The 18669-nt window shown below is 35.3% G+C and overlaps 1 protein-coding gene across 2 annotated transcripts in view; it reads right to left on the minus strand.

The window, feature by feature from the left end:
- The window catches only part of LOC140452303 (cytochrome P450 4d2-like), a 102386-nt gene that overhangs the window by 18005 nt on the left and 65712 nt on the right, over nucleotides 1-18669 (minus strand). For both annotated transcript variants that reach the window (XM_072546473.1, XM_072546481.1), the window contains exon 4: nucleotides 16917-17102. In XM_072546473.1, coding sequence (XP_072402574.1) covers nucleotides 16917-17102 — 186 coding nt within the window. The remainder of the gene's footprint in view (nucleotides 1-16916; nucleotides 17103-18669) is intronic.

Genomic DNA, 18669 nt, shown 5'->3' on the forward strand with positions numbered 1-18669 from the left:
TTAAATACAAATAAAGAAGTATTTGTAAGTTTTATAGACAAAGAAAAGGCATTTAATTCAATAGAAAGGAAAAATATATGAGAGACCCTGAAAAAGAAACAAGTAAGAAAAGACCTTATAGAAATAACTAAAAGTATATATATTTATATGAAAACAATAAATACAATAAGAATACAAAATATACAATCGAAACCATTTAAAACTAAGCAAGGAGTTATACAAGGAGATAGCTTAAGACCAGTACTTTTTATAAACCTAAGATGAAATAGTGAAAGAATATAAGAAAACCTTTAATAAATACTGTATAGGATGGAAGCAAATGCAAATTATAAATGTAGAGATGCGTGTTTGCAAATGACATAGTATTATTTGCCGAAACAGCAGGAAAACTAAAGCACAATTTAGAAAAGTGGAACTCAGAAGCAAAAAAATACAACTTAAATGTTAATAAAGAGAAAACACAGATAATGAAAATAACAAGAAAAGAATACACGAATGACCAAATTGAAGTAGTTATAAATAAAAAAATGAAGCAAACAAACATATACAAAAACCTGGGAACAGTAATAAATAACAGAGAAACAATCGAGGACGATCTTAACAACAGACTAGAGACTATAGAAAAATAAAGGATTTTCAGAAATTCTAGGCTCTAAGTAGAGGATTTTTGAACAATAAAGAAATATCAAGTAAAACGAAGATCATAATCTATGAAATAATATATAGGCCAAAGATGACATATCGAGCAGAAAACTGGATCATAAACACAAGACACCAGAGAAGGATATAAGTAGCAGAGATAAAATACCCCAGAAGAACGATAGAGGCAAGAAGGACAGACAGACTCAAAAATGAAAAAATAAGAAAGAGACTTAAAATTAAACCGTTACTTGACACAATAAAGGAGATAAAATTAGCATGGTTCGGTTATATACCGCGAATGGATAATAACGGACAAGTGAAAAGAGTGTCGAAAGCTGAAACAATAGCAAAAAACAGAAGAGTCAATATAGCAGAAATATTGCAAAATAAGTGCAAATCTTTGCAAGAAGCAACACAATTGCCGAAAAACGAAAAAGAATAAAGAAAAATTCATCAAAAGCTCGATTCCCAACGGTAAAAGAGCAACGATTATGTACGTGTAGATATGTACGCAGTTACAAGTTATGTGAAAACAAAACTTCAAGTACCTATAATCAGTGGGATTTATTAACTGATCCAGAATTAATAGAAGCTTTTGCGCTTCCTATAAACATCCAGACGAAATTAAAAGTCGGGTCACAATGGGCTAAGTATTACTCAAAACCACTTCGGAGTATTACAAAAAAATTGACGTACTTGTTTCAAAGAAGAAACTTGAAGAAAGTATTTACTTACAGATAAACTAACTACATAAACTCAAAATTAAAAACGTAATATAGGACGTATTAATTCTATTACCCTTCGAAAAAGCTAGTATACAAGACTGAATTTGAATTAAGTGCAATAGACCCAGACTTTAAATTAATCGTCTTTTTAAAGTTTTAAAAAAAATTGTATATATAAATTTTTAATACTCAATTCACGTACAAGTTTTACAGATTTACGTTTTAAAGAAAACTGATAAAACATAATGACGGTAATATTCCCTTGCCGAGTAATTCATCAAGCTGTTTGCTTCGCAAGTTTTAGGAAGCGCAGTGGTAAAAATTTGAATTCGGTTTCGCCAGGTAGAAATCGTTTGATTTCTCTTTTTGTTAAAACTTATAAAGTTTAAATTTCATCGAGCGAGAAAGGATACCTGCATTTTATTCTATAAACTTAGTTGTGAACTTTGAGCTTGTATAGAATCCAGTGGATTCGCTAAAAGCAAAATTGAACTACGTCATACAGGTAAAGCAGGCGCAATTTTTTTTAATATTAAAGCATATATCTTATTAATGAATTTAAAGCAAGTTTTGTTTTATCTTTCAAAGCTCACTTACAGCAAGTTTCGCGTCCATATAGAAGATATATGATTGAACTTTTTGTTTGATAGAAATTATCAAATAACGGAAAACATCTTATCTTGGATATACATATATTCATACACGAGAGACATACTTCCTTTAACCAATAATGGAAGGAAAAATAAAAGGAAACCTTGGTCCTGGCAGACGACAAAAATGATCTGGCTTTGTAATATCAAGAATTGGACAGGACTAGACCTTCAAACACTAATAAGAAAAGCGCAAGGTAAAGATGAATTTGCAGAAGTCATCACCAACCTCCCTCCGACACGACATATAGAGAAGAAGATAGTAGATACAGAAACAGCTATTTGTGGAATACGTCTTTGTGGTATGAGGGATTAGCAGGACGTGGTTTTAATGAAATTGCATCTTGTTTGATTTTTCTTCTAGATGTAGGCTTTCTAACTTTTCACATTTTACTCTAAATCACATTTAAAAATATAGTCTGATAACTGTGTCACCAAGAACAAAAGTAGAATCAATTGCTGTAAAATCTCCGAAAATTCAATTGAAAATCTGAAATTATATTTTCGAAAATTCTTTCTCTAGCATCTGTATAAGAGGAGCCCCAAATAATATTACAACTATTAAAATCGCCCGCAATAATGCGAGGGGATGGTATTTGACTGAATAAATCCTTTAAATCGTTGACGTTATTTGGCGACTGGAGGGTAAGTAAACGTTACAAATAAAATACCTGTTTGTTGATTGTATGTGGCTACACCGCCTAAAAAAAAATTATTATTTGTTATCCTATCTTTGCGAAAACAGTCATATTGATTGGAGTATAATTTTTTTGGGGGATTCAGATTAGTTTTCTGTAGGCATATTACATCAGGAGATTGTTCACCAATTAGATGTTGGAGCATAGCAAGGCGATGAAAAAATCTATCAATATTCCACTGAAGTAGAGACTTGAATCTTAATATTGGCTTAATTGAGATGTGTCCTGCCAGAGGAAAGCCGGATTTCTGATCCTGGATCTTGGGAACGTCACAATAGTGGCGACATATATCTCCCCTAATATCCCACTAGGAGATTATAAGAATCTGGTAGAGGAAATAGCAGAAACCATAGTAGGAAAAAAAAGACTAATCGTTGCTGGGGATCTGAATGCAAAGTCTATTTCATGGGGGGCGCCAAGGAATGACGAGAGGGGAGAAATGTGGAATGAGATTATCCAGACTCTAAATTTGGTGGTACTCAACAACGGTAAGGCGACCTTCGTCAGAGGAGAAAGTCAGACACATATTGACGTCACAATGGCAACGACGCCGATAAGTAGAAAGGTGGCAGAGTGGGACGTTCTGGATGGAGAAATATTCACTCATCACAAATACATTTTGCTTAAAATTAGAGGAAACGTAACAAAACCAAGGGAGGGAGGCAGGTCGAAATATCTTGACAAAAGAAGAGTTAAAGAGGAAATCCAAGGAATGGAAGGTGAGGCCCGAAACTTCGAAGAGGGATACGAGAAAATAAAAGATATAGCAGAAAGGTGCAGTCCGCGGGGAAGGAGAGCAAACAGTCGTCCCTATTGGTGGACGGAGAGGATTGAAGAAATAAGAAGAGGCTACATCGAGCTAAGAAGAAAAGTCACGAGGGACAGAGGGAGGCATCGAGTGATGGAAGAGGAGGTAGAAACATTAAAAGCCATGAAGAAAGAGCTGGTGCGAGAAATAAATGGCGAAAAAAGGAGATGTTGGAAAAAACTTTGCGAAAATCTTGAAAATGATATCTGGGGAGACGCCTACCGAATAGTTGTCAAGAGTTTTAAAGGGACAGGAGGCTTCTTTAAGATCGAGGAAAGTCGAAGGAAAGAACTGGCTGAGGCTCTTTTCCCACAGAGGGAAGAAATAAGATTTATACCACTCCAATTAGAGACACCGGTGACTGAATTCACAAGGGAAGAGGTGACGGAAGCTGGCAAAACGCTCAAAGCAGGAAAAGCGCCTGGACCGGATAGAGTGGTACCCGAGATAATAAAAACCATCATTGAGGATAAAGTGCAATGGGTACAGGATATTATGAACAACCTGCTAAGAAGACAAGAGTTCCCAGGAGACCTGAAAACGGCAAATCTCATACTTATCCCTAAACCAGGAAAGGAATTAGAGGAGCCCGGGGCGTACAGACCTATATGCCTGTTAAATACCTTAGGCAAAGTCTTTGAGATTCTTGTGAAGACAAGGCTAGAGAGGGAAATAATGGAGAGGGGTGGCATATCCGACCGGCAGTATGGGTTCAGGAAAGGGAAATCTGCGGTAGAGGCTATAAGCAGGATCAAGAGGGAGATATCCATATGTAGGAGCAGATGGATGGTGGCTTTCTTCCTTGATATAAGAAATGCTTTTAATAGCGCTAGCTGGGAAATTATCGTCAGACTACTGGGCGACTTGGGGATATCTTCCTATTTGCAGAATTTGGTTAGGAACTACTTCACAGATAGATGCATCAACATTGCGAGAGGTAACTCTATGAGAACCACGACAGGAGTGCCGCAAGGCTCCGTACTGGGGCCATTGCTTTGGAATGTTCTTTACAACGAGATTTTGGAGACCGACCTGGGCACCGGCGTACAGGCAATAGCATATGCGGATGATCTGGTGGTGCTGGTGGAACACGATGAAAACTGGTCAATCATGCAGAGAGGGAATCGAGCCCTCAACAAAGTGAAGACGTGGATGGGAAGCAGAGATCTCATGTTAGCGGCCGAGAAAACTGAAGCTATGATTCTCAAGGGTCCGAGGGCCAGAGACCATATAGTTTTTGTCCTGGAGGGAGAAAGCATCGTACCTGCCAAAAAAGTGAAGTACTTGGGAGTGGTCCTAGATACGAGGCGAACTTTTGGCGAGCACGTGAAATATGTCGTTAGCAAGGCAGAGGTGAGGACTGCGGCGCTGACAAGGATTATGCCCAATGTGGGGGGTCCGGGGACCGCCAAAAGGAGAATTCTAATGGAAGTGGTCCACTCTACTATACTTTACGCGGCACCGGTATGGCAACAAGTGCTTAACATCAAGAAATATAGACGAATGCTAGAGAACGTCCAAAGGAAAGCACTACTAAGGGTAGCACGTGCATACAGAACAACATCAACGGTGGCCATACAAGTGATCGCGGGTGTGTTACCCATCCACTTGATGGTGAAAGAAAGGGCAGAAACCTACGGGAAGGATGAGCAGGAGAAAATAATAGCCAGGAATAGGAGCATAACGGAATGGCAGGAAGAATGGACAAATGAGCATAGAGCGGCCTGGACGAGGGTATTAATTCCAAATATCGCAGACTGGATGAAGTGCGGGGACAGAGACACCAATTACTTTTTCACCCAGTTCCTAACAGGGCACGGCTCCTTCAGGGCCTATCTAGAAAGGATAGGGAAGGTTGCGGATGGAAATTGCACAGACTGTGGAGTGGCTGACACGGCCGAGCACTGTGTAGTCGAGTGCAGAAGATTTGATGAGGACAGAAACGAATTGTACAGAAAGCTAGGTAGGGTAAGTACAAATACCATAATGCAGGTAGCAATGAGAGGAGAGACTGAGTACAAGGCAATATTGGAGGCAGTAACTCAAATTGTCAGAAAGAAGGAGATATTGGAGAGGGATCTACAGCAAAGGTAGGTAAGAGAGTGAGAGAGAGGGCGAAAGAGAGAGAGAGAGAGAGAGAGAGGGGATGGGCTATTCATGCGATGCACCGGTCTGAAGAGGACCTACCGCATGAGTAGCCTGTATAAAAGGGGGTGGACTTTAGTTGGCAGGCAGGGAGCTATGGGTGTATCTGTGAGCACGACTCCTCTGGTTGGACTGCGTGCGGATGGATCCTTCCACCCTGAATCCAACTCACGCCAGGTCATCCTTAACGGGGACATGGCCTGGTACGGTCTTTAGAAGATTTACCACCAAAAAAAAAAAAAAATTGAGATGTGTCACTTTTCCAGTAAGATGCCTCATTACCAAGATAATTATAGATTTTTTTTAAGGATGTGAATTTGCGATTTATGGATATTTCTTTTAAGTAGAAGTAAACTTGACTGAGCATATCAGATAAGGCTGGTATGTCTGTAGTTTATTCTTAAATCATGCCTATAGGATCTGTTGAACCAGTGATATTCGTTAGTAGAGTGTTAAGTTGGTCAATGTTTAGAGCGAAAGATGGAAAGTGATTTTTTATGAAGCTTTTAGCAGATTCAAGTAAGAGAGATAATGTGCATTTAGAAGTGCTTGCTGAACTAATTTTAGTTTTCTAAGCTTTTGCTTGGACTTTAGGTATTGGAAAAATGTTACATTGTTTTCAAGGTGGATCTGCTGCAGGGAAAATAATTTCATCAAAGCTAAGTTTTGGTTGATTAGTTATGTGACTGTCCTTATTTGATGCATCTACTTTGTTGGGTATCTCTGGGTCATTAGAAATAGATATTTGTATCATTGGGTTTTTGCAAATAAATATTTGTTGTGCTGGATAACGATGTTTCATTGCTTTGGTTGAGGATTAATTGAGCTAGCGGTTCGGAGCACTGTGATACTATGTGACCTGATTTCTTGCAGTTATAGCAAAGTCTTAGAGTGTGAGGACTAATATATATTTGTCTTAGAAAGAATGTGATTGTACTCCGGCATAGAAGTACTTATTTTTAGGAATGTCATGAGGAGACAGGAATTATGATGATTTTTTGTAACTTATTGAATAGCAATTCGTGTGGTATTGTAGGACATAAGTTGGAGAGCACAAGGCGTTCCGCTGGTGTAACTAACCTTTTTTCTCTGACAATTCCACCTTATATTTCTATTGGACCATGATTATTCATAAAATCATCCACCGTTTGTTTATTGGACAAATACATACATATTATGCGATTTATTTTTCCTTTGCTTACGGCTTTTGATCTGATCCCACAGTTCGTCTTCATAGCCATGCGGAAGAAACTGAATTTAAGTAATTCGACCAGTTGTGGCCAAGAGGTAAGTTTAGATTTAACGCTGCTAAACCATTTAGCTGCGTTATCTGAGAAAAATTCCACGGCAGATCGAAAGAGTATCGTATCGGGAATATCACGCGATTCAGCAAGATTTTGCATTTTTTCCAAGACACTAAATAAATGCTTGGGATCGCTGGAAAATTTAATATTTCAGTCACCTACGGTGACAGGAGTATTAACATGGACGATAGGGTTAATGGCTGGCATAGGGGCTTGTGAAGTTAAAGGTATATATGCGAGATTTGAGTCGGTAGCGATAATTTTATCGTCTAAGTTTGCTTCTAACAGAAGGCAGGTAGAGATAGCTTCGTCTTTAAAATTCGATTCTACAGGTTTCTGTGGATCTGGGGTTAGACATTGGAGTCTCAGGGAAAGATGGAATAAATGGGCCATTGTTCTTTTGTAGACGGAATCACTAGGGTTTCCTTCAAATTCGGAAATAAGATTTTCGACTTCAGAAAAGATACTTTCGATCTGGCTCGATTTGTCTTCGAAGATAACGGGATTTTCGGTTAGATCGATAATCGGAGTGGCTTTCTGAAGGGCTTTCTTAAGAATAGACTTTTTTCGGAAAGAGTTCTATTTGACTTTATACCTCCGATTTTCAGTTCGTAATCAATCTGATTTACCTTGAGTTAAGAGATAACAAAAGACTCCATTTTTTAAAACTCGTTTAGATAAAAAAATGAGTCGAGAAAAAAGAAGATAAGATTCTTATATTTGAAGACTGCGTTGCGGTGCTATTTTTTACCATTTAGCTACCACGTTTGGGCATCATTTTCTTTCATTTAGCCCCACGTTGGGCGCAATTTTCTTTCTGTGTAGCTTCTTTGATGACAAATTAGAGGTTACACAAAGAACGGTACTAGGCTCGGGCTTCAGTCTGGTAAAGGTATCTTGGTCGGGGCTCTTATTACAGCTCAAATATAAAGAATCAGTTAGAGAAGTACTGAAGATACAGAGACGAGAAGTTAGAAGATAAGAGAAGAGAAGTTAGAAGATAAAAAAAGGGAATTTTTTGGGCACCACCCTATTTTTAGAGGAACAGGGAAACCTTAAAACATATAGAATAAGATAACAAGAAAGGTAAAGAGACAGTTAGTGAGAGAAAAGGTATTATGATTGTGCGGTACAAACTTAATATTTCGACATATACAGTGATGAGTGCCTTAAGAACCGGCAAAATAACGCAAAAGATAGAACATATACTACGTTGTGAAATAAAAAGAGATGAAAGTAGTAGAGGTGGGAAATAATCGGTAGCAACCTATAATTAACATTATAAATCGATAGTCTCACACCTTTAGACGTTAGCTTCGAGCTAAATCACCTCGGTCATAATTATTATGTGTAACGTATGTGTGACGTATTTCCATTTTTTAATTTCACATAAAGTAAAAACTGATTGACCACAATAAAGCAAAAATGTGAATAAAATAATTTAATTAATAGTAATTATTTAATCTTAAGTTTTAAATTATTAATCAAGAATAATTTCTTCTATGATGTGAGGATTGCATACACTCTTGTCACGGAATAATCAATATCCTTCGTGGATTAGTGGTAAGAACTCGACACAGACGTGTCGCAGACGATTAGAGTTCAAAACCCACATGTGATTTTCTTTTTTTATTTTTTTTTAATAATTTGAAATTATGCAGAGATCGTTTTGCTTAAGTAAAAATTCTACAAAATTAAAAAAAATATTGTAAATAAACGTATTTACAATATGTTCAAATAAGCCTTCATTAACAGCAGAACAATAACCCAAACTGTCACTAAAGAAATATAAAAGTTTGATGGATCAGAGTTCAAGTCACGATGTTCTCATGCAGGCGCTCAGGGTTCAAATCCCACATGAAGGTTTTACTTTTTTAAAAATTTAAAATTATGCAGATATATCGTTTTGCTTTAAATCACTAGACATTTATTTCAGTTTTTATTAGAAGTGTTTGTAGTAAAACATGAAAATCTTATTGAAAAAACAATGTCGTACTTTCGAAAATAAAGTAATAATTCTTCAAACATAAAAGAACGTTCTAAATAAATGTACTTCCAAAAATATTTAAATAGGTAGAAATTCTATAAAAATAAAAAAAATTATTCTAATGAAATGTATTTACAATAAATGTTTGAATAAGCCTCCATTAGCAGCAGAACAATAACCCAATCTATTATAAAAGTTTCGTCTAACATTAGTTAATGTTTCTGGACTAATACCTCTCATTGAATCAGAGATCTTTTCTCTTAATTCTTGGAGAGAATTAGGCCTATCGTCTTCAATTCCATATAGCTTGGACTTGATATATCCCCACATAAAAAAATCACAAGGTGCAAGATCAGGTGATCTTGCAGGCCAAAAAATATCTCCGTGGCCACTAATCAATCGATTAGGAAAAGTCGCACTGAGATATTCACTGACGATGCGAGAATTATGTGCAGGACAACCATAGTGTTGAAACCATATGGAATCGAAAGGTATTGGTAAATTACGAAGGGCTGGGACAATTTGATTTTGCAGAAGTTCCAAGTATTTCCGCCCAGTCAACATACCGTCTATCAAAAATGGACCAATGACATGATTCCCTATTATACCTCCCCAAACATTTACTTTTCGAGGACGCTGGGTACGAGCGACATAAATCTGACGAGGATTTCCTCGAGACCAATACCGAGCATTCATTGAATTGTGACGGCCCTGCAATGAAAACGTACATTCATCGGTGAACAAAACGTTCTCTAAAAAATGTTCATCTTGATGTGACATTTCCATTGCAGTTTGACAAGATTCTAAACGTCTATATTGATCCCCAGGGAATTGTTCGTTGGATTTATGAAGTTTATAGGGACGGTATCCATGTCTTTTCAAAATTTTACCTACTCTAAATCTTGAAATTCCATATTGTTCTCCGAGACGAGATGTTGATTGGATAGGATTTTGCTCAATACTTGCACAAATTAAAGTGTCCCTTAGTTCCAAATCTGGATTTACCTCCCTTCGTCTACGAACTCCTCTTGGAGTGAATACGGATCCATAAGTAAAAAAAAAAATTACGTATAATAGACTGAATTGTTGATCGTGCTGGAGCCAGCCTATTTGGAAACATATTTACAAATTGTTGTCTAATCATGTTGTCTGATAATCCATTCACATGCCAGACAACAATTTGCACTTTTTCCTCGACCGTTAAAACCATTTTCACGAATTGTTTTTTCAATAAAAAGTTTCTGTTTACCGTGCAAAAACACTTCTCGGTATGTTATTATTTTTGATGGCTTGATGATTTGGTTAGCTGTAAAGCAGGCAGCTGTTCGCGCGCATCCATTACAATGTTGTTAATTGTTTTGAAAATCATTACCTGTACAGAGGAATTTATATTAACACTGAGAATTTAGTGATGGATTTGGCATTAAACAGTCTTAACCGGATTATTTTGCAATCACAACTGAAGACTGTAAAACTGAAATTGAATTTGAATTATTTTGTATTTATATTTTTTAACATTGGAATAATAATAAACTGTAAATAATGAGTTTTCGAAAACTTTTTACCTAATATCTATCATATTTTCTATTATTTTTTGATTGAATAAAACAAAAATTTTATCCTTGGTGTGAATTGAACCTCCAATCTTCTTGTCACTAGACCACGTCTCTAACTATTCCGCCAATTCTACACACAATAATTGTTTTCGGATTGAACATACCTACCTTTATTTTAATCAAATATTTCAGTTAAGTTATTTTTATTATTAAATAAACTTAAAGATTTATAATTTAAAATCGCTAATAATTAATGTTTTTTACTATAATATATCTTAATTTATTCAATCATTTATTCTAACATCAGAAATTATTAAAATAAAATATTTTCGAGGTCATCCGTATAATTATGACTGAAGTGAAATAGCCACGTCAAGAACTAGCTTTATCTCATACTATCTCACAACTTAATCTGTCTTCTATTCTTTCCGCTATTTTGCCGGGTGGTAAGGCACTCATCACTGTATACACTAGTTATATGATAAAACAAATAATAATATAAATCAATAAAAATGCCTGAAACAGATACACCTTGCACAAAAATATAAATTCATATCATAACAAAAAATAAAAAGCAAATAGTTCGTCAACACAGTTATATTGAGGTATATTAGTAAAAAAAATGCACTATAACAATTCTTACGGCACAGTTAAATGGCACGAGATAAGTGAATGTACAATTTATTATCTAATACAACAAAAAAATATCTTTTTTGAAAAATAATTCTGAATAACATAGTATTCTCAAAAATAGAAAAAAAAACGAGGAATATTATACTTGTCAATATTCGTCAAAATAAATTATTATTATGCCTTGAGAATACGTAAACATTTAAGTACTAAATTTTTTTTGAACGTGATCATCTCGAATCTATTCCTAAAATTTACCATAAATATGACCTACATTAATAAAACAAATGGTTCGTATAATTATACCTATATATTGTATCGTAAGTTTATACCCGTGATAGTTCATTCGGTTATACTTAACCATAAATAGCAAAGTCACTAAACTGAATGTTGTAAATCAACTTCTTACTATTTAGGTTTCGAAGTTGAGCTTTAGTCAATAAAATTTATAGTTACTCACGATACAGTAGACAACAAGTTGACACAGGTAATGGCGTTATGCCCTCAATAAAGACACTTGACACTAGGTCCTGGCAACAGGTACTGGACGGCAGGTACAGCAACGAATTACGGTCTTCAATCAGTAATCCTCGAATTGACTTAGGCAGACGAAAAGAGAAACAACCAGACAGGAACAGCACATGTAGTAGTAAGTAGTAGAGATAAATGAAGAGACAAATGAAAGTAGAGATGAACTATGGCTTCGAATAAAGGTAGAGATGAACGAACATGTCTGTTTGACAAAAGGGCAAATAGTTAATATAGGACTCACTGTGTAAAGATATTTTATATAGATAAGGGTGAATTGAAAATACACTTACCGCCGTGTGATGGAGACAAACCGCTTGCCACAGGAACCAACTCGAAAATGAATTCGAAGTGAATTCGTTCGAATCTTAGGCAAGCTAAAGATACAAAAGGAGTGATAGTATTGGCTGAAGAGTGCCACGCAAAGTTGATATTTAATAGCAAGGCTAGTGTGGTCATTTTTTAACCTAACCACTCTCTCCTGACAGGAATTATACTTTCACCGAAAACCAATTCTTCTGCTTTTCTGAGAAAGTAGACCGGGGATTTCATAATAGGCACTGATTCCTTTGTTACTAGGAAAGGTTTCTATTTAGCAAAGGATAGATAAAAAGAACAGAGAACATGTGGCGAAATATTTCATTGTTAAAAAAAGCGTAGCGAATCGCTCGTTGCTGTTGGGTTATTTTTAAGGCTTTTAACAAAATATATAGACATAGACGGCGTGAAATTATTTTCTAAGGGAAATAATTTTAAAGAAAATTTAAACATGCTTCAGGTTGAATTTTAGTTCTCAGTGAAAAAGGTAGTCTTGAACTTTGATGTTTTTAAGGCACTAAAAATAATTGCCTGTTCTTTGAAAAGAAATTGCAGTTTCGAAGCTGCCGAAGAACATGTTTGTAATAAGTTTATTTGATTTTAATGGTTTTGAATTGTAGAACTGTTGTGTGATTCCATGTTTGAATATATTTCGATAAATACTACGTATAAAGTAAGTTCGACCCTGCACGCCTGCTAAAACAGGTACAACCCTTTACTAAAACTGGATATTTTGCTGATAAAACTGGATTCGTTCATTGACAACAATAACAAATAATTGAAATCTAGTTGACTTTATATTACTTTAACTGTATATTATGTAAAAAGTTTGTACACTTATTTCAATATATCACTGAGATTTACAATTAATAAGTTATATTAAACTTCGTTAATATTAAAAATATTCAGAGCCCACACTGAATACAGCATTGCAGTTATGGATTCAAAAGCAAACCCTTGTTTTCGTTTAATATATCTTATATTTTCTATATATCTTATCTCATTCATGATTATATTTTAAAAAACGTCATTTATACGTCATTTATATTTTGTTGTTTTTATGACACACATGTTTTTATAGCACACGATTTAGTGTTTTACTTTTTCTGATAATACATGGTACTGCCGTTTTCATTAATAAACATAACTTTCCGTAACATGGTATTGTTTTATTTATACTCATAATGACAATTAAAATAAGTGTTTTGTTTTTAAAAATTTTTTCTTAATATTATTTCTACAATAAAATTTTGACACATACCTCATTTGACACTTCCACACTTGAAATATTTTGTAGTAGATACAGGTACGTATCTGGAGGAATTGAAACTCTGTTATAAGAAACAGTTAGTACGGTTCAGCTAAAGAAAAGATAGGTTCAGTTTTCTATTTAACTCTTAGTTGATCCTGATAGTATATAAGTTAAGTATCACAAATATATCAAATTTTTTACCTATAAATATTATAATTTCGAGTTGAATTTTTATATTTTATTCCTTCACGTTCTGTGTATTGTTTTGTAATTTCCATAGTGAGGTATTTACTTATATAATACTTTAATAAATTTAAATAAACTATATACAGTATAATTCCTCTTAACCGGCTTCGCGTTAACCGGTCAACGGATTAACCGGCCTGTTTACAACAGCCAATCGCCAAGAAATTCAGTCACGATTTTATTAAAATTGTGACTGTATTGTTTAACAATTACTTTGCAAAGAAAGAAAAATCCCCGAACATTTAAAATAATTATAGTTTAATCATAACATATTCTAAGATAACATAAATATCATGTACTTAAATCCATTAGCCAAACTCAAAAGATGAATTAAAAAGATCACCGGTTGTCGTATCTGTTACAAACAGATGACTAAACGTTTATGTAAACATTATGACCTAAAATTCCCCCAAATATAATAAAACTTAAAATTGTTTCCTCATGGCTGATTGAGCACTTTCATTTGGTTCTTTGTTTATTAAATAAAATTTGAATTATAGTTGTTTGGTGTAATGACTTCAGCATAATTATTTAAGGTCTTTAATTAACTTTTGAACCTGGATTATTAGTCAAATATATCAAAATCCCCTGAAAATATTGCAAAGCTATAACATTTGTTTATTGTAAAGTCTATACAAATCTATTTTTTTAATCTAGTGAAATTCTAGTGATTTTTTTTCAGTGAAATCTAGTAACTTTTACAAAATTTGACTTGACAACACGGGTACTTGTCGTTTTGATCAGTTTGGTTTGTTTCTGCGGTGGGTACGCACGTACATAACATACTTTCCCAATGAATGCAAAAATCGTAAACGAATTGTGGTTTCGATGGAGACACGTTTAAAAGTGCTAAAGCGGATTGATAATGGTAAATCCGTGACGAAAATATGTGCAGAATTTAATGTTGGAAAAAGCACTGTAAATGACTGGCGAAAAGATAGACGGTCCATTGAGAAGTTTTGCTCGAAAATGGAATCTGATAAAAATCTGGGTAGCCGTTGTACGAGAACAAAACCGATTTGCGAGGTCGTCGATGAAGCTTTGTGGATTTGGTTTCTTCAGGAACGTCGAAGAGATACACCGGCCCAATTTTGAAAGAAAAAGCTTTGGCTATCCACCAGAAGATTAATAATGGAGGCGAATTTGTGGCAAGTGATGGTTGGCTTGATCGATGGAAGAAGCGACACAGAATTCATTTCGCACACGTAAGTGGAGAAAAACTGTCTGCTGATTCTTCTGGTGCGACAGAATTCAAGACTGAATTTGAGTTTGGTGAAATGATTGAAACAGAGAAATTATCTCCAGAACAAGTTTATAATATTTACGAGACCGGGCTAAACATTAAAATGTTACCAGAAACAACTTTCCTAGGCAGTCATGAACAGTCTGCTTGTGGCTTTAAAAAGAACAAAGAACGTATTACAGTGACCGTTTTTTCGAATGCAACAGGGACTCACAAAATTCTTCTTTTCGTTATTGATCTTCTTCTTAAAGTGTCTATCCGTTCCGGATGTTGGCGATCATCACGGCTATCTTTACTTTATTTATTGCAGCGCGGAACAGTTCAGTGGTAGTCGTGTTATACCACTTTCGTAAATTTTGAAGCCAGGAAATGCGTCTTCTTCCCGGTCCTCTCTTACCATTTACTTTCCCTTGGAGAATCAGCTGGAGAAGGCCGTAACGTTCTTGATTTCTCATTACATGTCCTAGATATTCCAACTTTTTAGTTTTGACGGTCATGAGAATTTCACATTCTTTCCCCATTCTATGCAGGACCTCCACATTAGTAACTCTGTCAACCCAGGATATACGTAAGATGCGCCTATAACACCACATTTCGAAAGCTTCGAGCCGATTCATAGATGCAACAGTCAGTGTCCATGCTTCCATTCCGTAGAGCAGAACTGTGAATATGTAGCAGTTCAATAGACGGCATTTTGTTTTTAATGATATGTCTCGACTGTTGAAAATGGTTCTCATTCTAACGAATGCTGCTTTTGCTTTTATTATTCGCTGTTTAATTTCTGTTGAGTGGTCCCATTGGCTATTTAAATTGGTGCCTAGATATGTATATTGCTCGACTCTTTCGATATTCTGTTGGTTGATTGTAAGTTGAGCGTTTAGTATTGGTTTTTTACTAATTGTCATAAATTTGGTTTTCTTTATGTTAAGAGCTAGTCCGTATCTGTTGCTGACTTCTGTTATGCGATTTGTTAATATCTGTAAGTCATTCAGATTATCGGCAAAAACTATAGTGTCATCTGCATATCTAATGTTATTCAACCAACCAATCGTTATTGATAAGTCTGCTAAGCCACGGGCATTCAAAAACTTGAATCCATCTTGCCTTCCGGTCTATTATAAGTCACAAAAATCAGCGTGGATAAATTCAGACTGGTTTAAGAAGTGGTTTAATTTAGAGTTTGTTCCAAAAGTTAAAAAAACATTTAAAAAATATAAATTAGCCTATCAAAGCAGTTCTAATGATAGACAATGCTCCAACCCATCCTCATGACTGCGATGTAGATGACATATAATTAGTTTTTCTTCCTCCTAATATGACAAGCTTAGTGCAACCGATGGACCAAGGAGTGATCGAAAGCTTAAAATGACGATACAGGCGTAAACTTGTTTCTGAAATTCTGCAACATTCGGAGAGTGAAAACAAATTTTTTTTAGAAGTCATCAAAAATATCAATATCAAGGACGTTATCTATATGTTAGCTACAGCATTTCAAGAAATGCCCTCTTCAACGTTTGTTAAATCTTAAAGAAAACTTTTACCAGATGTTGAGAATCTAGTTGTGATCTCGAAAATTGCAGGGACTGAAGAAGAAGAAAACAAATCCACTCTACAAGACCTTCAAAAGTTATCGGCTAACGAAGCTTTACAGCCAGAAGATGTGGAAAATTGGATAATAAACTGTGATGATCAGCTTGAAAATGAATTTTTGAATGATGTAGATGTAGCAACCAAAGAACCAGAGGAATATGATGAGAGTAGTGACGTTGAAAAAGAGGAAACGGTTTCTCAAGAAAGAAGCCCAAAATGCAATGGAAATTGCATTAAAATACATTGAGCAGCAACATGAGTCAACAGCATTAGACGTTTTGGTGATTAGAAAATGGAGGGATGTCGCATACAGAAATTCACTGAAGGTTAAAAGGCAGAAGAAAATTACAGACTTTTTTAACTTGTACATATTTGTTGATGTATGTATATAGCACATTAATGTATGTAAATACATATGAAATATGTAAATAAATATGTAAAAAATACTTCTTAATTTTTTTATATGTACATATGTATGCAAGTAAAGTACACTTCGGATTAACCGGCCAAAACGGCAACCGGCCAGGTATGAAGTCCCGAGGTGACCGGTTAAGAGGAATTATTGTACTGTAGTATAATTTTATTAATACCTACCACATATAACATCCAGTGTGTAAAGAGATACGAGATCACTAATATTGACACTCATTTTACCAATTTCCCTTTGAAGTTTTTGTATAAAAATGTCTCCTACGCTGTCGAAAACGTCAACAAAGTTTTCTAAAATGGAAAAGTGAAAAGCAGGGGTAAGCATACGTCTTCGCTTTTTCCATTTTGTACCTATAATAAAATAAACCGAATAAAATACCTTATATTCAAATTAAATAATCAGAATCTGTGTTAAAAAAATGTTCATCTACATAAATTATATCTTACACAAATGTGAAAGACCATAATATTGGGACTATACTCTGACAAAAAGTTAGGGAGAATCATTTAAAAATGTAATATGATATAGTAATTATACGAGGTGCAAATCAAATTTGCCGTTTACTAATAAGAAAATCAAAATACTATCCGTTCACCACATTTTCATAGCTTTCTGTACATTTTAATGGGTACTATGCGGTCATTGGCAATGAGCCAGCTTGACCAATACACATATTCACGATACGTTTTACCAAATTAAAATTTGTCCAATTTATCCAAAGTTTTAATTATTTACTCTCTATTAGTGGCGTTTCATAAATGCATCTTAAAAGTATTGTCTACAAGAAAATTTAAATTTATTTAAGACATTTAAGTTGAAAAATAAAAATAGGTAGACAACGTTATGTTTTTAAATTTATTGCCAAATAACAAATATACCGATTGTTAGTAAAAACATTTTTGTTTATAATTATCTATATTCTGGTTTTTTAAGCTTTAAAAATTTCACCAATATTGATCTATGGAGTGAGTAACACTGAGACGCTAACCCCTCTCTCTTGGCGTACTGCTCATCTGTAGGTATATTTAATACACTAGCGTATTCTAGTCTAAGTAGTGGACTATTTAGACTGTATACTGTCACCTTAGCATTTTTGTTTTCTGACCAGGGTTTAAACCATCGATTCAATATTCACAATAGTATATAGGCTATGTATATCTGGGCTCATCCCCTAATTCGCATCCCTAAAATCGCAACCCCCGGTCGTAAGTTCCAAACGGCTTAACGTAGGATGACGTACGAGGGCTCGTTGGAAAGGGGATGAAAAATGGGGTTGAACGCAGTATGTGCCGTGCGCATCGGAGCATGCCAAAAGGTCATTACGTCATATCTTTGGTTCTATTGGTCCGATCGGGGCGTACGAGGGCTCGTTGGAACGGGGAGGAGACGGGGACACAAAAAACAAAGATGGCAGCATTGCCAAATGGGCGCTAGAATGTATCTTTGTTGCTATTGGCATGATTTTGACGTATGAGGTGTCAAATGAAAGCGTAGGTGACACACAGAAGCCATGTCAACGATCAGTATGAACATTCTTCTTCTTCTTCTTGTCCATACAGTGCCTAATAGAACGTGACATCCGACATAGAACGTGACATTCGAGACAGGACGTGACATTTGACGTAGAACGTGAAATGCCACGTGACATTCGACGCAGGACGTGACATTCGACGTAGAACGTGACAGTTATGTGACATTCAACGCAGGACGTTGCTTAACATACATACAGAGTAATGGAATTTAAATAAAAACAACATCAGCATAAACGGAGCATTTTTATTCGTATATAGTTACAATTTTGTTTAACAAAGTTCTTAATTGTTTTAATAGCCCGTCGTTGGGGCAGGGTATCCCAAAAAGTTCCCAGCTAAACGTTCCTGCTGCTACAACTTTACGTGTGTATTCGCTGTACTTATA

The sequence above is a fragment of the Diabrotica undecimpunctata genome, chromosome 1 (genome assembly GCF_040954645.1).
Source record: "Diabrotica undecimpunctata isolate CICGRU chromosome 1, icDiaUnde3, whole genome shotgun sequence".
Taxonomy (NCBI): Eukaryota; Metazoa; Arthropoda; class Insecta; order Coleoptera; family Chrysomelidae; genus Diabrotica; species Diabrotica undecimpunctata.